This window comes from Diadema setosum, chromosome 9, assembly GCF_964275005.1.
Source record: "Diadema setosum chromosome 9, eeDiaSeto1, whole genome shotgun sequence".
NCBI lineage: Eukaryota > Metazoa > Echinodermata > Echinoidea > Diadematoida > Diadematidae > Diadema > Diadema setosum.
The window spans coordinates 8237342-8260281 of NC_092693.1; the positions used below are offsets into that span (position 1 = coordinate 8237342).

At 39.7% G+C, this 22940-nt stretch overlaps 1 protein-coding gene across 1 annotated transcript; it reads right to left on the reverse strand.

Annotated features, from left to right (window-relative positions):
- Positions 1-4145: 4145 nt before the first annotated feature.
- Positions 4146-17289, reverse strand: LOC140232806 (NFX1-type zinc finger-containing protein 1-like). The gene is made up of 4 exons (XM_072312923.1): positions 17063-17289; positions 8999-13714; positions 5621-5726; positions 4146-5081 (listed from the first exon to the last, which is right to left on the reverse strand). Exons 1-4 carry the CDS (start codon positions 17287-17289, stop codon positions 4146-4148), a joined length of 5985 nt encoding a protein of 1994 aa, XP_072169024.1.
- Positions 17290-22940: the final 5651 nt, after the last annotated feature.

Below are 22940 nucleotides of genomic sequence, written 5' to 3' on the forward strand. Positions count from 1 at the left end.
ATTTTCATATTTGTCACAAATGATAAGCAAGTAGAATCCTTTTATTTGTTACGGTTGAAATTTCTCAAGGTCACCACATGGGGGTGCTATTCATGTCAACATAATGATACATTATGAGACCTGAGATGAAATGTTTTGGATGGGTACATATATAGTTATGACATTTCATATTTGCATAATAGTGGAATTTCAAGATTGCAAATTGATAATATGATAAACTAATGATACTAGAGGCATAACTTGGGTGAGGGAATCAAAATAACACAAAATAGGAGGGCAATCTTTAGAAAATATTATTGTTTTAAATTATCTCTATTATATCTATTGTTTTATGTCTTTGTCACATAAAAACAAGGGAAATAATAAGAAAAAAAATTCCAGGACCATAATTACTTCAAATTTTGCTCCTTCAACAAATTTCAGCTAAGAAACACCCATTTCATCCACTGTAATGCTGTTAAATAAAATGGGAACAGAAAAAAAAAAGATGCAAAATCTGACTGACATGGTTGTCAGTTTATGGTTGCCATGGCAACCAGCAACATCAAGCATAGCTAAATTATATATCAAAATGTTTGCAATAAGATTTTAGGAAAAGTCACCAAATTTGGTTGAAATCGGGTAAAGGGCGAAGGAGTGGCAAATGAAAATCTCGTAGGGGGGGGGGCACAATGTGCCTCCCCCCCCCCCCCCCTTGGGCTTTATAGGGTTAAGGCTACGGTCACAACTCAGAGCGCTGACCGACCGATTTGTAACCTGCCCGGTAGCCGCAGAAATTTTGGCACCGCTCAGCAATTTCGGAGATGTCGAGCAGGCTGTAAAACCCCAGCGATGCCCGAGCGATGCCCGAGCGATGCCCGAGCGATGCCCGAGCGATGCCCTGTCAATTTTCCATCGATCACCGGTCGGTTTAGGGTAAATATTTGCGAAATATGGGGATATTCTCCGCGCAGAGTTCGAACAGTCACTGAGCGATGCCTCATCAGCAACTGGACGATTTCCCACCGGCCACCGGCCCATTTTTACAAATCGCTCTTGCTATCAATGACAACGTGATCATTAGATTCAAACGAAAGAGCATATAATTAAAACAATTTTTTTCAATTGACTCAAAGTATTTTGCACAATGTTGATACGAAAACCTACACAATCGTTTGAAATTCTGTAAACGAATGTCTCAAGGAAACCAGTAACTCGACGCAATGCAAAAGACAACATTGATAAAAGCATAGTAAAGTGAACTGACACAAAATATTGGTGTTATACGTTTGCCACTACACTTAAATGCCTGAATTACAAATACATTTAGCCGCCTTATAATTGATGAAACTGAAGTTATGATTATCCAATGCACTTTTGAGAATGTACACAACTTTAAGTGCCCTGGAAACATGATGTGGCGCGACTTGACCTTTTGCAATAATATGTCATCGTTCATGTATATGCAAGTTAACATCGTTTTCGGCTTCACTAAAGTGGCAAGTAGTTATACCATTATGGACATATCATCAATGTTGTCGTCACATGTCTTCACTTTGTATGTCCGATTTAAATGGAATAAATCACAACATTTTCCTTTCAACGCTAACAATATATATAGATATGCGTAATTGGTACATGCACCTAATTGCTTCCCTGGATTTGTTCTGGACTCTAAATAACTTGCAACTTACAATCGGTTGTTATCCTTGGAGTTTTTCGGTTAGTTTTTAAATCACTTTCTTATAAAATTCACATTGAGGTTGCGAAATAACGATATCAAGATACTGTATCATAGCAATGATAAGATTGTGACAACCGCAGACCTTATACACGTTATACATAAACTCATCTTACACACACTACTACTATATTTGTTTCAATAGTGATAATAATTACGATATTGATGAAATAAGAAAAAGAAAACAGAAACGAAGGTCATCTCTTTCCAATTTGTAAAGCACTGCACTGTATGGAGTGCAAACGTTTTATGCAATATTGCTTTTTATTGAAATCTAAAATAGTCACACAAAGTTGTCACATAACGGCCTTCGACATTCTGGCTTGCAAATTTGCAGTCACAATTGATATTACATGTAGGCCTACACATTATCATTAGATTGAAAGTCTAAATCTAAGCGAAGTCTGTGCTAAGTCATTGATATCGCTTTCCAACAGATTCGATAGTAATGTTGGTGCATGTCAGTACATAATGATACATGGTAAATGGTACATTTTATGGCACCACACTCTGTGCAACGCAAATATCAATCTGAAGAGTAGTAGGTATATTGTTGCTATGAAAGAGGTTCAAAAGAGTTGAACTGGACTTCCAACTAGCTACAATAAGCCCGGGTTCAACTTTGCGCATGAGCAGAAAAAGGTCATTTGGTCCACGTTTGAATCAACAGTGCATATTTTTTTTTTTTAATGCAATGAGATAAACACTGTTATTTGATGATTAATCGATTAATCATTATAAATGGTTCTTGCCAACACATCCATCTGATAGCAAAAGTGGTATAATTATTATCTGGCAAAATCAATAGAAAAAGCTATATTGATTTGCAGTCAATGCAAAATACTCGTAATGAAATTCATACTTTCCAAATGTCAAGTGAAAGACCATGCTGCATGGTCGCCTGGTCTATGCAAGTATATTCTTTGTTTAAATATGATTCGTGAATTCCACAAATTATTACGTCGGACAAGCTTATGCATTATATCGCTTTCAAAATGAGTAAAGTATTTAATAACCAAATGAGAAGAAGAAAGGTCATTTCTGCCACGTGCAAAATGAGCTAACTCCGAACTGGCTTATTATTCAAACAGCTGTAAGTTTTGTATGGATGGACAAAATAATTTCAAAGGTACGTTTGTGCCTTTAATGATGGGGATTTGAAGCCGACGTCTTCCTGAACGATCTGAAAATTCATTTTGAATCTACCATAAAATCGGATATATTTTGCTTATTTATGCATTAATCAAATTTCATTTTCTGTAATGATACATACAAAACAAAAGTCAATCCTATCCAGAAATATGTGCATAAGTGTAAATCGGAGCTGTATATATAACGTGAAAGTGTTTAAAACTGTGAAAGTGGACTCTTTTTGAACTCTTTCGCTTAATTCCAACAAGTAAAACTGATATGGCACAAAAAGATTATTTCTTTATAAATGAATATGACAGATTAGTGCCCGTACATGCTCAGTCGAGTAATTAATTGATTTTCATTTCATCAATCAATTTCTATTTACGCGTTCTCGTGTCGCTTTATACCATTACGTATAACGCCCATCTTTTGTAAGTAAGGATGGCAAAAAGAAATTAATATCACAGATACATAATATTCCCTATTGACAGAGAGTAACTGGTCATCATTATGAGGCATGAATCTATTGTTTAACTTTGACACAATCTTCAAATATTTTTGAGTGGTTGCTTCGAACATGAGATGGGTTCAAAGGGAATAAGACAATTGTGACTCCTTTAATCCAAGTTGCAAGCATGGAAGTTAACATCACTAGACTCAGCTAACAAGTTAATAAACAGATATAATTACTTCTAAATTGCGTCATTGAATAATATAGAATAATAGTCTCTGTCAAAAGGTTGTCGTAAGTCAGGCTTGTATGTGTATAAAGGCGCCAAAATCTCATTCTGAAACAGCACGATTACAAAGCATACTATACTTATATCGATTATGTCGAGAGAGCAATTTACCGGGAGCGCTCGTGCTCAACTGACAACATTGTTCAGTAATGTATACTGTGTGCGAGATATCTGTATTTACATGAAGATGCACTAAAACATGTTGTTCGTATTTGTAATACTACAATAAAGCCGGTAAAAAGCATACATGTATTACCCAGTGTTATATGTCAATCAAGTTGTCAGTCGAGAAATCTTAATGTGCACTTAAACATACTTTTTTTTACAGTTTGTTGAAGTCAATCGACACAGACCCTTTGCAAAGTTACAATTTCTCTGTACAATTCAAGATCTAAATGTAGTGAACAATCAATATTTCAACGAAATGAGAGCAGAAAGAAACTGCCACTCGATTTTGTGATGATTTTCTCCTCCCTTTCGTTGGCAAAAATGTTTGCTTATGATTGGACAAAAATATTCCCTCATTGTCTAAATCTAGACAGACCTGAAAATCATCTTTTTCGATCTTGTTCTCTGCGCTTGCTTCGTCCTCTTCCCCATCCCCCTCCCCGTTTCCGTCCCCGACCTCGGCCTTGGCGTAGACGAAGTCCTCGTTCCGGGTCTCTTTCTTCAGAAGTCCCCTCTTCACCATCATCCCCCTCCTCATCTTGCTTGCACAGCAACTGTCCTCTTTCATTGTCGCATGCTGGGCAAACGTTTGGCGTGGATTCACTGCTCCTCAGTACGTGGCCAAACTGACATTGTCTCCAGAAATCCAAGTGATTTGACAGCTGCTCCGGAAGATCATCTAGAGAATGGTTTGATAACCGAGTAAACCCATTCCTCTGGTATATCTCAGTCAGAAGCTGATCGACTGATCTCCGCTGATTCTTCCCGAAGCGGGTTTCTGATACCAAAATGGATACGAGTTGCTCCATTTGCGAAGTGCCCTTCACTCCTTTGATAAATAGCTCCAGGAACTCTGTGAGCATGATTTGCCTTTTCATTTCAGTCTTCGTGTCATGGGTCTGCTGCTCGGTTAGCTCGACGACATCTCCGGTCAGAAAACTCACAGTCTCATCCGCACTGGCTTGAAGCGCCCTCTCTAAGATACCAACGATTTTCACGTCATTCATCTCGTTGCATTTCATGTGACCTCTCAGCTTTCGAATAAATGAGAAGCTGCACAATTGTACTCGACTGACCATTTTAATTCGGAAACAGATGCCTTTTCTGTGATCTGATGTCATGTGTTGAAGGTCTTTCGCCTGCTCGAACAGATATGATTCTATAGGTAGTGGGTGACGGATCATGAGGTCGATGAGCTCTGCGTGTTCTTTTTGTGATTCCTCAATAACGCAACGTAGACTTTTCCGATAGGTGTGAAGGATTGAGCCGTATCGACGACTCACCTTTATCAGTGTACCACATCTCGGACAAGAAGGAACCTTCAAGGAAAAGATAAACTTATTTTCAATCATTTTTGTGGAGATAATGAATAACGTAATCAAATATGATATTTGATGGAAAACACTACAATTTTAAGAATATAGTCGTCAGTAATCATCCAAATGATTTATTATCAAAGTCGTGAAGGATACTCATTTAAAATTTGGCACAATATCCCTTCTTGAAAGGCATCCACAAATTCAACAGTTGGTAAGAAGAATTATATATAAATATTATACATATATATATATATCATTAATTTATACATACATACATGTATATATATATATATATATATGATAGTAAGATAAAACAAGCGGTATGGTATAACGCAAGTATCATTGTAATTTGTGTACACGTACAGTTTCTTGTAATACTCCTTATATATGTATTTGGTTTACATTTCGTAATTCCCTTCACCGAGCATCTGTGCAAATACATCAATACGTGATCTATGTCATGTTTCCCCTTGGACGAAAAATGGGAGGACTCAAAAATAGTCAAACATATCATGGAAGAAATCGATATGAATTATTACCACTGCGTCCTTGAACAATGTTGCTGTCTTTCCTGTCCGATATCCAAGGTACTTGTCAAGTCCGTTTACCTCAAAGACATGACCACAGTCCTCCAGCTGCATATATCTTTGACAATAAATTGATCAAAACAATATACCACACTATGATACAGATATTCAGACACCAACATGACGGTAAGACGGCGGTATAACCATAAACTAAACAAGGGGCCTGTTGCATAAATATTCTACCCAAGAAAACTCGGGTTACTTTTCAACAGATTCCCCCCCCCCCCCCCCACTCCCCGTGTTGCAGTCAATCCCAGAATCATATTACATTTCAGTTTTCAGGTTCAATCTCTCATAACAATTCTTTCCCTTTTTTTTTTAGGTAAAAAAGATTAATGCCACAAACAGGCGCCTGGTTACGAAAATTAAAAAAATATATATATTTATGTTGATGCTAAAATGGAGTATTTTAAAAAAAATTAATAATTATGATTATTTAAATACTTCTATAAATTCTCTGCGACAAAAGTAATGAATTTGCAGGACACATTTGGGGATAGAATGCCCATTATCCTGTACTCCCAAAGTAATCCTCCACTTGAAAAACTCACATGAACAATCAACCCACGTCTGCAAGCCGGTATCAGACCCAAATCCCGCCAGACACGTACCATCGCACATCACACGTACACCATTCTTCCCAGTATATAAAGGCCGTGTCACACCTTTCCGGGCAAGCTACGCGGGCTTGTGGCAAGGAGGCAGTTTCCAGCACGTAGAAGATTTTCCGCGGGCGAACAAGAATGTTTGCAATTTTCGCATTTGTTTCTTACCTACTAGGCGCGTGCTACTTGGCTTCTACTTGCGTGCATTCCGTGTGACCTGCGTGAGAGCCAACTCCTGCGAGGTGCTGCCGGTAAGAGTCTCCTACTGGTGTTCTGCGTGTACCTCTGCGAGCGAACCCCACGACCCACTCGGAACAAGTTTTGAGCATGCTCAAGGCCTTGTTATACCGTATCTGGGGAAGTTTTGCGGCTTGACTTGCGGGGAAACAAATTTGCTCTCTGGAACTTTCCGCATTTGGTCCGCACCTGACAGTACCTAGCGCGTATCTCGCCTGTACTTGCCCGGAGGTGCTCATGCAAGTCCGATTTAACCGCAGACAAGTTTTGAGCATGACCAAAACTTTTTCCGGGTGAGTCGCGGGGATGCCCGGAGAGGTCCACGCAGAACGCCAGTAGGAGGCCCTTAGCGGCAGCACTTCGTAGGCAACTCCCACGCAGGTACTTCGCAGTCCCCGTATGCAGCCAAGATAATGACATTCCGTGGGACTTCGGTCATTCCTTCAAAGGAATTCCTTCACTGAGTTGTCAGCCCCCACGCGACTGGATACAAAGGTCACACAGTATACCCGCAAGTAAAATTTAAGTAGAACGCTTCCAGCAAGTAAGACACATGCACTGACTCACCCTAATCCTTGTTCGCCCTCAGAAATTCCCGGTATGCCTGAAAATCCCTACACGCAATAGAATGCATAGCTTGTCCGGAAAGGTGTGACAGGGCCCAAACGTGGTTGCGGGTAAGCATATTTGCGTGCACACCTCCGGGTGACTACGGGTGAGATACGTGCTAGGTACTGTCATGTGCGGCTCATTCCGGGGACCTGCGGGTAGTAAAAATTCTTCTTTGCAAGTCGCCGCAAGGCTTGCCCGGAAAGGTGTGACACGGTCTTTACATGATTACCTTGCATCCCGCCACATAAAGCCCAAGCACATCCCGAACACAGACGTCTGTCAAGCAGGTAACTACACTCAACTTTAGTTTTACGTTTATTTATTTACAAACATATTACGGCAATCACGTTCATTTAAATTAATTTTGTTTCATATGAATTATTATTATTGTAGTCTTTATATGCTGAATTAAACAAGATTTAATACTTTGCATCGATCTCTAAGGATGTATGTTACAAATACGACACTGTTCAATTTGTGTGGAAACTTAATGAATGAAAATGAAATGAATAAAATGAAATAAAATGAAATGTATCCTAAACTGCCTAATGCTTTGTAATCGCCAAAATAGAATTTAATGTTCCGTGATGTTATGTTGAAATCATGTTCAGTCCATTACGTTTATTTCTTATCATTTCATCTTATGCTCAGTATTTCTATACAAGGCATGCACCTAGGTTTATTGTCATTTCTTTGTCGACTATGTAAATACAGACAAGCCAAAGAAGACTAAATGTCGAAAGCTTCAATCAATTCACATGGCATCCTGGTCATTCCTTGTCTTCTTATGAAACGATTGTCTATATACTAGGTGTTAAAAAACATTTCCTAGTTTTGATCCTTAATAGTTCAAAAACTATTTATCAGATAACACTGACATTGATATGGGCAATAGCTGAATAGTGTACAATTTTGTTGGAGGCAATTTTACAATGAAAGCATAATTCAGTTTCATTCAATTAAACATTTTTTTTCAGTTAGGTTTCAGATTTTGCTCTATTTTCAACCCTCTGTACAAAACTTTAACTTTCCACAGAAGTCAATTGGTGTGTATGGGAGTGTGTAGTTGATACCCAGACAATGGTTCTGAACAATGGCCAGGATTGGAATGTGCCATTATTCATTCATGAGGAATTCCACTATCACAGAGCTAGTCTTTTTTTCTCGTTCTGAAATGTGGTGCATGCAAAAACATGGAAACATGTTTTTCATGTGTATGCATTTCATCCTTTGCTATGAATTCAGACTATCAATGCACAGGGCAATCCATCATGAATTATTGATAAAGCATTCACGTGCCTTGGAGCAGAGCTCTGAACAGGCGGTATCCATGTCCATTGTTCAGGGTCATTGTAAGTACACACTCACATACACTTCATTAGTTCCTGTGTAAAGTTGAGGTTTTGTACAGAAGGTTAAAATTTGATCAAAATCTGGAAGCTTACTTTGAAATTAATCATGGATTTAATGAAAGCGATATAGGTTATCATATTCAAATTACCTTCAACTAAATTGTACACTATTCAGCTATTACTCATATCAATGACAGTTTTATCTGATATATAGTTTTCGAACTATTAAGCATCAAAAGTGGGAAATGTTTTTTGTAACACCTAGTACATATTATGATTAACTTACTTTAAATTGTTGTCAACGCTGTACTCTTTATGGTAAATTTCAGAATTCATATACACACTACAATAAATCGAATACATTTCACGGTAGTTGTGAGTGTTCTATGTTTATGATAACCATCATTTCATTCCAAGTAAAAGCATTTTAAGTCTTTATGGCTTGTCACTCGCCCAGAATGAGTGCACTTTGTTTCTAACGAATTTATTTCTTGTAAAAATGAAAATTACACGTAGATACTTACCGTGATACTCTGGGGTCTTCGGTTCCGAAGAATCGTTTTTCCAGCTCAGTCTTGTCACAGACTCTACATGTCTTTGGACAAATCTCTCCACAGAGACCGATACAGGGATGTCCACATTTTTTCTTCTTCTTACGACAGGGCTCGTCACACGGAGGTCTCTCACAGGGTTCGAAACATAACTTGGAGCAACGGAAGTGTGGACAATTCCAATTGCACCGCTTCGTACAGACCTCACAAGGTGTATTGCAAGTATGCCTGCATTGGTCATGACGGCATTTCTGTGGACACCTCTGTTGACACGACGAACATGGCATCCCACACCTTTGTGTACATTTGTGTCCACAGATCAGCATCTTCTGACAAGGTTCTGCGCAAGGCAAGTGGAAACGTCCTCGATTACACTCCCCGCATGTACCCTTACAAGAGTGCCCACACAGCAACGTTGCGTCACACTTTAAGTAACATGCGCTGGGCTTGTCACAGCACTTGACGGTCACTTTGTGCTTACATGGCCAATTATCCCGGGTTATCATCTCTTCACATTTCTCCGTGCAGGACATTCCACATTTACCTCGGCATTTGTGACCACATAGAAGTACCTTCTGGCATTCTGACGAGCAACACACATCCTTTGGATCTTGCCAACATTCAACCTCCTCATTGTGACCACAAGGAAGTTTCTTAAGTACAGGCTGCTGGCACTTGCTCTTGACACAACATTCCTCTTCCACCTCATGTCCACAGGAAAGGAGCTTCTTTGTCACTACTTTACACACGATACTCTGGATATCTCTGTGGCATTGAACAGTACACATATGTCCACATGGGAGCATTTGTTCTATTTCTTGGTGGCATTCGATTTCGCTTGGATGCTTGTGACACTCCTCAAGACACTTGTGACCACAATCTAACATTTTCTTTACAAATTCCATGCACTTGCCATGCTCACAGCACTTTTCCTCTTTTCTGTGGAAACACTGTAGCAGCCTTGTGACCATGATATCACATGACAAATGTAAATCATCAGTGCTTTCATGGCAAGGGAGGAAGCGCTTGTGATTACACTGTAGAGTCTTCTCGACATCCTTATAACACCTGATATCAGCTATGTCCCTTCCACATGGCGCTTGGCATGAGTGCCAGCATGGTAGTATCTTTTTTACAATCACAGGACAGCTAGTGGGACAACTCTCGGAGCACAAATTCGGGCAAGTGTGATTGCTCGTGCAGATAGTCTTAAGACAAGGTGCTTCACATTTGTACAAAATATGATCTTTGTCAGTAGGGTGACAAAGTTGTCTGCACACATGTCCACATTCTAGTCTAGCTTCACATGGCCTCATACAACCACCATTTGGAGCATTTTCAAAATCCTTTCCTGCTCTAACATCAGTCTGTGGGTCAGGGTGGTTTACACATCGCAACTGCAATGATTCCCCAATGCTGTTGGTCTTCTTCAGATCCTCCACAATTCCTTTCCACAAGTCACTGTTTTCAGCAAAGAGGGTGAAGTTGCCAATGCAAAACATGCCTTTCTTCGCCCTTGACAAGGAGACACACAGCCGATTTGAGATTTCGAGAAAGCCAATCTTTCCATCATCGTTACTCCTAACAAATGACACAAGTATTATATCATTCTCTTCTCCTTGGTAATTGTCAATGGAAGTCACCTTTACGCCGAGAAACTCATTCCTCCTGTCCATCAGTTTCTTGAACTGGAGAAGCTGACCGGTATATGGTGTCAGGATGGTGATCTCATGTGTCTTGTATCCCTGCTGTATGAGATACTGACATAGAGCAACCAGGAACTCTGCTTCATGCAAATTGAAATGACTTTGGTTGTCATCAAACGAGCCCTCTGGCTGTCTGTGGTCAATGAAGAACATACTTTTGGATACTCCTTTGATGTTCTCAAATTCCCTCACAGTGTCGTGATCATCTAGAACATCATAAAAGTGTTTCCTCAGAATGTCTGCAATCTGAGGGCGCATTCGGTGTTGAAGTTGTAGTTGAGTGAAAGGAAATCCATTGTTGATCAGTCGTTCAAACAGGGAAATGTCCAAGTGATATTTCTTTGCCAGCATGTAGACGTTTGGCTTTGGTCTAAGTTGTTGATGGTCACCGATAAGAATGAGCTGTTGGCAAGAAGAATGAAGAGCAGTTATGATGTGAGCCTCAAGCACTTCAGCAGCTTCCTCAACAACCACAATCTTTGGTCTCACTCTTCGAAGCACTTGCTGATTGCTGGCAGCCGCAGTTGTGGTCATGCCAATAATGGTAGCGTCTCGAAGCACTTTTACCTTCTCTATGTCTTTGGCTTCCTCCAGTTGTAAGCACAGTTGCTTGTACTTGTTCTCGTATACTGGCAGACGCGTTCGAAGATCTGCGATGTACCTGCCAAGCCATAGGTGATACAGTGCCCATCTTTGATTTGGAGACATTCGCCATACATCACGAATTTTGTTCATGGAAGCAGAATCAATGCTATCTTTTCCAAGCAACTTTCGGACAATGTAACTCCTTAGTGCGAGATCCAAACGGTTTTGAAGAAGAGAGCAATCGAGACCTAGAAAAGGGACGTCGTCCTTCTCAAATTCAGCCATTTCTGTCTCAAAGTCTTCTTCAATCATGCACTTAACCTCTGCATAGTCTCTTTCCTCCGCAATGTCTATTGGATTGTTGAGGACTTCTGTCATTTCTTCCTTCTTTTCAAGCATTTTCTCCTCTTCCAGTACTCTCTCCTCTTCTCCATTTGCAACCTGCGTTACCTGCCCTGGCTTCCAGTCAGAGTCGCTCTGATGATCACACAATAGCCATTCCACCATCCATGAATGCACCTTCTTTAATTTTGAAAGTCTGAGCAGACTGTTGTAATGCTTCCATGACATAAAGGGACCTAGTTCATACTCGTTGACGATCCCCTTTCTAGCTCCTGCCAGACGCGCCTGGGTTCGCTCCACGATAACCTTTGCATTATCATGATCTCTGAACACGCTGTTGTTACGTCTCAGTAATCTATTAAGGTTATATTGCTGGAGTACATTGCTTTTACTTCGGCTACCAACTCTTACAATATCTGCTTGATGGAACTGGAGAATGCCTTCCAGGAATTGATCAAGGGCGTGATTTGTATAGCATACCAAGAGAATGGGACCAGGGTCTGCTTGAGTACACCACAAATGCACGTTCTGAACAAGGATGTGAACGATCTTGAGACCGACATATGTCTTGCCGGTTCCTGGCGGGCCCTGAATAACGGAGAGTTCGTTAGTGAGTGCTGTCTTTACTGCCTTGAGTTGTGACGGATCAAGTTTTACATCATCAATACTCGGCCAAGCATCGTCATTTGTAACTTCAATTGTTTGCTTGAAGACTCGCTGTAATCCATGCCTTAAGCTAATACTTCGATTCTCTTCAAACAGCGGGGATATGTCCATTTTCTTGTACGCAGTTTCCTCTGGTAAATCATCAGACTCTGCCCGTAAATAGAGTGGCTTGTAAACGTTTTGACTGAGGCTAAGGATATACCTTGCTAGGGGCAGTAGAATGGATTGCATTCGCTGAAGTCCCTGCAATACCGGACGATAAGCTTCAAAGAAGATAGAAGATTCCGCCATGACGAAAGTTCTTCCTAACAGGCAGGAAGCATCCTCTAGATCGACCAAATGAACAACAACACGTCCAGCTTCCAGTTCTTTTACTTCTCTTTTGGCCACTGTTCCAAAAAAAAACGTATGGAAGTCATCGCTGGAAAGGAGAACTAGAGACCCAAATATAAGTCTCTTAGATGTTTGCCATTGAATTCTTGGGAGAGTCTTGAAGGACATACAGTACAAGACTCTTGACAAATTGCGAATAGATTGAACAAAGCGCACTTCTTCATACATTCGGATATCATGAAGTCTAGGCCTCTGGTTGGGATGTGCTCTTTTGAAGGCAAGGTATTCTGATATGCCTACACGTAAAGGATAAACGAAATCTTCCTTGAGAAGTCTAAACTGCACGTCCAAGTAGTGATCTCCATCCGCATAAACGCCTCTCGTGATATGAGGTCGAAGGAATGGTTGATACCCTGCCTTAAGTTCCCTTGCGGTAGGGAGAATGGCTTGCTGGCGAAAGTCATCTGGAGGAGGATTCTTACGAACGCTATCCATTTGACGTTTTCTGTCCTTCTCCTTTTCAAGGGCATCGATCTGGTGTGACATATCAGTCATAATGGGCCTCAGATGCTTGTTTAGGTCTGGATACGCTTCTTTGAATCCTTCCACGACATCTTCTAGTAGGATGAAGGAAACTTTGACATCTGCCACTCGACTCGGCAAACTCTGTAGCATTGTTTTGAACACGATGAAAACATCCATGAAGAGAGTTTGTACTTCATTGATAGATTCGTTTGCCAAATTTCTGAGCTTGATAAGATAGGACGGGAGATGGAGTGTAAGCAGTTTTGAGTCAGACAACAAGGTGAGCAGCATGGTGACTGTATGATCTGCACCAGTGGTTCCACAGATATATGCCAAACTCCGCCATATAAGCCTCTGCCTCTTCTTTTCAATCTTTGATTCATTGACACCGGCTTCTACGCTTCCCTTGAGCGAACTCAGCTCCACCGCTGCCTCGGAAGGACTTTTCTTGAGCAGGTCCTGCAGCAATTCAGAGCTGATTGGTTGAAAGTTTCGTCGATGCTTTTGATCCCCGCAGGAATGAGCACCAGGTCTAAATAAGTATAAGTAATTTGAACATAAGATTACGCGTAATGTTGCATTACCGTAGATTATGCGGTAAACCCTGATAGCTGCTGTCAACCATAGTGTTTTTATTAACGGCATCTGCCAATTCCTTTAACAAGTGAAAAACTGCAGTGAATACATGCATGGATTTAATTTTCATGTATAGGCGGTATATACAGTGGCGTGAGATTCGACATGCATAAGTAAAGAACCGGGTAAAAAGAAATGAAATCTAAAAAGACTATCATTATTTCAAAATCTGGACCATAATGACGTTGAAGTATAGCGATACTTTATCTAGAAACGTGACTTTATCATCAGAGCTGATGTGTTGTGTCAACAATACTGCAGAAGCCCACTATAATTGTCCAGTGCTAAATAACTCTCGATCACGGTAGAGTGTTTATGACAAGAAATGGAAATTTGAAGATAGTGATTTTACAGTGTAGGGCAGTACAGTATCTGATATAACATACACTGTCCAGTTCACTATTAGACATGCACACTATTGTATCCTACATGAATTACATTGCAGGCCATGGTCAAGGAGGGGAAGGGGACACTAATCCATGGGTAAACAAAATGAGTCATGGGCAGTGCTTGGCAGAAACTCTTTGTTCTATTGTTTCCAGACCCAAGCTACCCCATCACTGAAAATAGTTCCAAGTTTAGGAGTAGCAAGGTGCAAAATGAATATAGTCCTTTATTTGAAGAACAGATATTTAACAATATCTGAGGTCAATCCAGATCATTGGTGGTTTATACAATCATTACTTGTTGAAGGCGAGATGGTTATTATAAATATGCATGATGCACATAAGGTACGGGGAATTTTGATGCAGATTGCATGGCACCTCGATATCGACTTTGGAGTAAAGTGATAAGACTCCCAGTGTAGAAGTCTTTGTAAAAGTTATACCATGTGCTCGTTGCTGTCCTGAACTTTGGAGGAGCTGGATGCAGTTTGTGAGTGCAGGAGGAACTTTTGTAAGTTGTCAACATTTTACAACTTTCTTACTTACTGATTTGATGCAGTAACTTTTATTCACTGCACTGTTGTACACTTGTCTAACGTTTCATTGACAATTTATGTTAAAACTGATTTGTCTGGGTTGGTAATTCCTGTATTTTAGTCAGAACAGAAGTTAGAAGACAGCCCACCAAGCTATTCTTTATTACATGTAAGATGGTTCTTAGTGATCACATGTATGAATATATACGATGAGAGATATACAGAGCTGGCGATTTAATCATATAACCACACGTTATATGGTCAGCTGGAATACAAAATTTCTGACTATATTACTTAGTTATTGCTTGCATTTTGGAAGAAGAATCTGACTTGATTCTATCTGATTGTTTGATATTCCAGCTACTACAGCTAACAGATTTACTATTCTGTGTGTTAAGATTATGATTTGTTTGAATCTGTAGCAGCAATATATTCATTGGAATATATTGGATGTATGGTTTTGTGCACTTTGAGTAATTGATTTAACGATATTGCATAACCCAAATTGTGACAGGTTTTACAGATGATTGCTTGGTCAGACTGCACATTATTTTAATTTTATGTACATGACCATAGATCGTTGAGGGCGCACTAGGCATGCATGATCAAAATGGCGGCGCCCATGTGGAGAACATATACCATGAATATGAAGACAGCGTGTAACATGTATAAACTATTTAGCGGAAATGATTGTGATTTAATACGTAATTGTTTTTGGTATACAATAGGTTCCCTGGTTTTGTGTCAGTGCATTGGGTTGTATGGTTTATAAAGCATAACTGAGAGTTTATGTTGAGTTTGTTTTTCTATCACTGTAAATAGATTTACATGATTCATTTTTGGTATTTAGGACCTATGTGTATGACTAGCTTTGTATGTATTCAGTGTTTTGAAGCACGGTGCACATGTTATAATCACGCTGTATATAATTTGGAATATATGGTTATATGTTTACTATTGTTTCAATTTTATATCAGGATGTTTTCACGAGTATGGTATTCCTGCCTGACTGATGTCCACTCGTGTGATTCAGGACAGTAATCACAGACCTGGGGTACAGACATTGTTTTGTTTTTCATTGTCTTTCGTTAATTAGTGTGAATTTTGTGATATTAGTAATTCCCAACTGAATATTAACTGTTAAGAAATTGTTAGGGTATATGATTTGATAAAATAATTACAATAAGTAATTAGGTTTTAGAATTATTTGTTTAATCAATATATCCTAAAGGTGATTTGTTAGATTTATTTTGTTTAATTAGTGTTAGAATTATAAAGTATGAATTATGGTTTTGATTAGTAGACATGATAATGGAAGATGTATTTATTACGATATGGTGTTAGTGTACTATAAGTAGGGTAAATTTATTTAGTATAGTATGTTAGAGATTTAACTTGTATGTTTATTTATGAGAAAACATAATCTGTGTCAAGTTGTGAGACATACAGTATTACATTTGTGTGTATAATCATGTTCATGTGATTTGAGTGCCGCGATTGTTGTAAAGCAAGAATTTATTTTGATTGCTTAACAACACTTTTTGGATGTTTCATTTTGTGTTAACTACATGTTTATTATGTTTTCTTGTTTGCTTGCTTTTTGCAGGGTTGTTGTTTGGGTATGACATCAGTGATGTCAGAATAAAGTTAGCAATAACAACGTTCTGAGTGCTGATACTCATTCATTTGAGTCCGAACCCAAAGATTGTTACACAATCTACACACCGGTGACCAACATCACCTCACGACATTTAATATTCCCCTGCCGAACTGTGGACTAAACGTTTTTCGTCCACTCTATAATCATGACAATATATCGTGATTCCATGTCTTACGTTTCTGAGTAACTTCTCTTGTGAATTCTCTACTCCGGGAAGCATACACCAAACCACCAATCTTGAACTTGCTGAGTGTCATATCACAACTATGGAAACATTTTTCCTTTCTTTCATGACGACGCAATTCGACTTCCTTTCCAAAAGATGCTACATCTGCTTTTGACTTTAGGGAGAACAGCTTTGATTTTTATCTCACATACTTCGATGTGTATTCACACAATGACTCCATGTCCCATAATCCTAATGGGATAAAATGCGCCTCTGAAAAAAAAAAAAAAATCCATCCCGCTAATCCGCAAAGTTTTTGTCATGTATGTAGTACTCGGATATCTATTTTTTTTTCCTTTCGCAAGTAAGTTTCACTTATAAAAACACCATTACCTAAACTGCACATCCAATCCTTGTAGCCATTTCAATGTTTAAACGTACGATACACTTTGGGTTAGGATTAACGCTAGGATTAGTAATCAACATAAGAAGTTACCTGACAGAGTCCTGTATCCTCTCAAAACCTCGACGACCTCGGATCGAACATACTACCCCTATCCTGGAGCCATCTGCACCCTTATGCTTCACTTCTGTGTTCGGAACTCCTGAATGAAATGCATTTGGATGTCGTCTTGATCCTCCTCTCTCTTCACTGACCCTCACACCATCTACTCTCCATCCATCACTTCCCCTATCGTAGTTGGCGTTGCGTGGACTTGCCATTACTGGATGAGGAAATTCAGACATAAATGTAATTATTGAAAGCTTCACATGACACAATTAACGAGCTCATCATCACAATGTTTACGATAAAAAAAGATCCTAGAGATTGGCCGTACTCCTATGCAAACTAGCGACAATCATTGCTAATACTGATAATAAGTTTCATCAGGATAATGTGAAATTGCAGTTCAAACCGCCTGAGAATTTGCAAGTCATCAATTAGCCGCCTTATTGATGAATGGTGCTTTTTCACGGTATAATTTGTAGACCCGTTTAGCGACAATGCATTGCATGGTGTGGTGAATCATCTTCCTATCACATGAGGATACCACCGAACTTTTTTTTGTTTAAAACCTCCGAAAATTTAGTCCAGTTCTTTTGAATGTAAGCCAAGAGGTCAAACAAACAAACAAACAAAAACACTCGTAAAACCATATGCTTGTGTGTATGTGTGTGTTTCTTTGTTTTAGTCAGGGGATGTTTATCAGTTTTACTCCAACGAAAACAATCGCAAACACCATGGCGAAGGGTTCATAATCTCTACAGTTCGAATCTTCTGCTCTTAATTGTCCGATCACCTCTGTTTGGTGAAAAAGTCCAGCCATCTCCTCAGATGGAAATGAAACAAACAAACAAGAACGAGCATAGCATCATCCGATGTATAAGACATTCGATTCTACTGTAGAACACGGTTGCTTGAAGTACTGATGAACAAAAGTTCAGAGTGTATATTATGGGGGGGGGGGGGGAAGGGCACCTTACGGTTATACAACTGATCCTCTGTTGAACCTTTCAAATTTTGCATGGAAACATACTTGTCCAATATCGCATTTTAGCTTTCCAACATACATGGAGTTAGCACATTTTATGATATGTTATTATTATCATTATCATTGTTCTTTACCAGAGTCCTCTGTCATGTCTGTTGCCGGAGTTGCTGATCGAATTTACCCTACAAAAACAAAAACAAACAAAAATCAAACAAGCAAGCAAACGCATATCTTCCTTACTATTTGGAGTCGATCCCTTGCACTGCAGATCATACGTAGAAGGAAATGCGAGAGGTGACACTCATTTGAACGAACCGACATTGGCGACTTCGAACGAACCGAAAACATGACTGCTTTTGATATCCTAAATGATGAATGAAATGCCTCGCCAACCAATTTCCAAGTTCGGGCTCAGACCATTTTGACCGTCAGGATCAGCAATGATGGCCACCCGGCTGTGTCTATACGTGAATGAAGGATTAGAATGAAAAATCATCGATTTCGCCACACAGCACATAGCAGCGTCTAATCAGCACACTCGTCGTGATTGCTGGGGAATCCCACTCGCGTTAAAATAGCAGAGTTTGACATTAGTCACAAAATTGTCAAGAGAGCACTTAAGAAAGAAACAATTGAAAACCTGTCATGCGATCAGGCGAAGGTGAGAATGATTACGGGTATCATGGTTGTAGTTCGCAAACATTTAATAACTCATTGATCCATTGCATTAGCGCCTACAAGTTTTATAGTGCTGGAAAACAGTGATAACGTCTTAAGCGTTTCAATTCATTTAATCCTTTGGTGCTTAAATAAATTCCATCTGATTTCAGCGTATATTATTCTGTTTATTTGATTTCACCCTATATATTTGCTGAAGTCAACTTGGATACGGCTACTGATGGAATGGGATCGCACTGTAATGTGGAATAAAGCAGCGCAGAGGGTTCTGTTTGGTATGACCATCAGTAAAATACTGTGTCATTCATACATGGGCAATATAGACCTATACCTTTGACAGTTAAATGCAATCGCAATTAATCATCATTTTAAGTCAGCCACATTTTCCGTAATGCGACCACTTACCCCCCCTTATTTTTTCTTCCTTTTATGAGAGCCCGAAAAAGAGGCCACGTCAACAAATTTCGGCAAAATTTGGCAATGTATCTTACTAAATTACCTTACCTGAATTACCTATGATGACGCCCAGTAAGTCAAAAGGCTTGTAAAGGGCCGTACAACAAGTCAAAATCCTGAGCAAGAAACGACAAAGAAAACAGCTGGATCAAAATCTTCCATATCATGCTATATTTTGAATATATTTGAATCATATCTGCACCTTTAAGTCTGTACTCGAGGGATGGAATTCCCAAAGGCTTGAGTCTGTCAGAATGCAATGCTCTAATTTCAGATACCAACTTGGTCGCTCCTCTGAACCGATTCAAGCTCTTTTTTATCACTCTTTGTAAGCTCATTCCATGCAGAAGAACAATAATCTAAGAGCCCTCTCAGGCGCGGTGGAGCACCCCAATTATCTCGCAGAAATCCATCGGCAGCCGAGCCTTATTTGCATAAAGTAAACAACATGTACTCGCGTAGTTGAGAAAAAGTAAACAACTTCTCAAGCTAATAACAATTTACGGAAACCTATTTTCGGATTAAAATTGAGTTAGTTTGAATTTGAAAACATGTCCGAATATGCACATATAACATATTAAAGGATTTGACAATGATAAAATGTGAAATTTTAGCGAAAACCTGGCGAGCAAAATTACCAAAAATATGCCTCGAAAATCATCCTAAAATTCACGAAGTGTGATTGTGGAACCAAAGCGCCATTCGAACAAAGTACACCGAAATTTATTTATCTGCTTGCATTTTAAATGTCATACCGTAATATTCCCGGCCATGGTTGTGTCGGAAAAAAACAGAAGATGATGTCAAAAATGACACGAACGCAAAGCATACAGGTCGGTCCCATGTATATATAATCGCGTGACTGTAGCGTTGCATGTCACAGCACACACAACGCTTTGCTGCATGCAGCGTGCGCGGCAGCAGCTCAGCAGTCACCGCCGTGCGACACTCAGCAAAATTGACTGCGTCACATGCAAACCAACAATGAGCACGAAATCCTGAATCTCACGTACCATGCATGCCCAATATTACGGGAAAAGAAATGACGTCATTTTCAATTGTTCCGCTGACTACAATTTTTTATTCCAAACCCTGTAGAAACAAGTTGATTTCTCAAAAAATGCAGGTGGAACCAAGCGAAAACTTTCACCATATATGGATTCAGGCCTGATAAACTTATGTTGCCAATTTCGGACACATTGGAGCCCGGCCATAGTCCAGTCGGAAAAAAAACAGAGAGCATGTTTTGCGAGAGGTGATTTTCAAAACGCTTTAATATCTCAAGTTCTAGTGCTGCAAATTTCATAATTTTTTCATCAAAAGGAAGGTTTTTAAAAACTTAGATAGTGTGGGAAGTTTGAGTTTACTAGCGGCACGCATAGCGGCACAAGGAGAAGGTAAAAATTTGACTTTTTCAATCACACAGTTTCGGGCAGCCGTGGATGCCCGTTAGAAATTCAAATAGAACGGGGCGATAATGAGATGCAAATTGGGGTGCTCCACCGCGCCTGCTCTGACTAGGGTTTTTATTAGTAAGACTAGCACCTTTAGAGTGAAATTGGAGTGAATTTCAAGTGAAAATGTTCATTTTCACTCGTTTTGGAGTGACCTCAGGGATCAATCGAAGATTTTTGAGTGATCCCTGAAGTCACTCTAAAACGAGTGAAAATGAACATTTTCACTTAAAATTTACTCCAGTTTCACTCTAAATTCACTCTTTTATGTATTCACTTCTTCAAGAGTGAATATTTTCACTCGATTTTTTTTTTTTTTTTTGAGAGAGAGAGAGAGTAAGCCTGGGCTCGGCCTGGGCTTGGCTCAGCCCTGCACTGTAAACGGGGTCTAGGTGTCAGCATTTTATAGCCTTTACGTGATAGACAACTCAACCTTATTTCCAGACCCCTTTTTCACAGGAATAGTAGACGCATCAAACTCTGATTCAGAATTGACAAGATTAGACTGGTGACTAGACTGCCTATTGCATATGAAATTAACGCATTTACAATGTTGGAGGCATAAATACAAGATTGAACGCATTTACAATGTTGGAGGCATAAATACAAGATTGAACGCATTTACAAACTTGATGGGGCCAATGTGTTTTGCCCCCTGTCCCTTGTCGGTAAATAATAAATAATATGGGGCTCAGGCGTAATTCAAAGGTGGGGCAGGTAGCAGATAAGGCACCAGTCTGCTGACTCTGAGGTGGAAGTTCTGCAGCTCGATCACCTGCCTGCTGCCTTGCATGTGGAGTAGCAGCAGATGGCTCTCGAGAATTAAACTGTGCATGTCGAGGTGTAGTGTTCCTTCCAGGAGGTTAATTGTCGGTTACTCCAACCTTCAGTATGCTGCACACGCTGCTTGAGCTTTCCACTTCCTGACATTTTCTCTTTGTTGTTCCCTTTCAAGAGGAGTCATGTCCTTTCGAATCGCAATGTGCCGAGTCGCCTCTGATTCCTTGAGTTTCCCAGCTTCAGTATGCTTCAGCACTCCTACCTTCAGTATGCTGCACACGCTTGAGCTTTCCACTTCCTGACATTTTCTCTTTGTTGTTCCCTTTCAAGAGGAGTCATGTCCTTTCGAATCGCAATGTGCCGAGTCGCCTCTGATTCCTTGAGTTTCCCAGCTTTTTTCAGTATGTTATTCTGTTGCTGTTGAGAAGCAACAGACACACACGAGGGGTCTCCTTGCTGGCAACAGCATCGTCGTCACTCTCATTGATAAGATTCTACTTCCTTTATTCCTATAATAGCACTCCCATCTCAGCAACAGAGGAAGATGTCACAGCTACTATACAGGGTGGCCCAAAAAGAACGGAACATCTAAGATCTTTAATTTGAGTTATATTGTTGCTAATATGTCACTATTTTGCATACTATTGGAAAGGCCATTCCTTTTCCAATATAATGATACCAAGTTCTTTAATTTTGGTTAATGCGTTATGATTTTAAAACCATTTTTGTCAACCTTTACAATTTTCAAAATGTGATCATTTTTGTACTCTCAGAGATACCGAAACCAGCGAGAATTCGGCTTGCCATAGAACCAGCAGCGTTCACAATGTGCGGAATGTGGGGCGGACGGTGTTATTGTCGTCAGGTCGTCTCATTCACAATAGTAACGGACAATGACAACCACATTCCACACATTGTGAACGTAACTGGTTCTATGGCAAGCCGAATTCTCGCTGGTTTCGGTATCTCTCAGAGTGCAAAATGATTACATTTTGAAAATTCCAAGGGGTTAACAAAAATGGTCCTAAAATCATAACGCATTCACCAAAATTAAAGAGCTTGGTCTCATTCTATTTGAAAAAAAAAGTGGCCTTTCCAATAGCATGCAAAATAATGACATTTCTGCAACAATGTTGCTGAAATTAAAGATCTTAGGTGTACCGTTCTTTCTGGGCCACCCTGTATAGCTTCCGTCATTTGTGTTTGCATCTTTTAATTAGTCATTTCTTTTTCAGCGACAAAACACATGTGGTACTACATTATGATGAAAACTGACACATCAACATTACTTGCACATTAAATCAACACACACACACACGCACGCACACATACACAAACACACACAACACACATACCTGTTCTGACGCCGTGGCGTATCCAGGTGGGGGCTCACCTGTCGCGCCCCTCCCCCTTTATTTTTTGTTAAAACATAAGAAATAAAAAGGAAAAAAAAAAGGGAGCCCCCTTTTATTTTGTAAAGGTTCCCCCTTTACGGAATTCCTGGATCCGCCCC

What these genes read in the sequence shown, in the direction of transcription:
- LOC140232806 (XM_072312923.1), bottom strand. Translation starts at nt 17,289, where the DNA reads ATGGCAAGTCCACGCAACGCCAACTACGATAGGGGAAGTGATGGATGG. An exon ending in GAAGACCCCAGAGTATCACG is followed by an intron (nt 5,727 to 8,998) that starts GTAAGTATCTAC and finishes TTATTGTCAAAG; the next exon opens with ATATATGCAGCTGGAGGACT. An exon ending in CATTGTTCAAGGACGCAGTG is followed by an intron (nt 5,082 to 5,620) that starts GTAATAATTCAT and finishes TTTTCCTTGAAG; the next exon opens with GTTCCTTCTTGTCCGAGATG.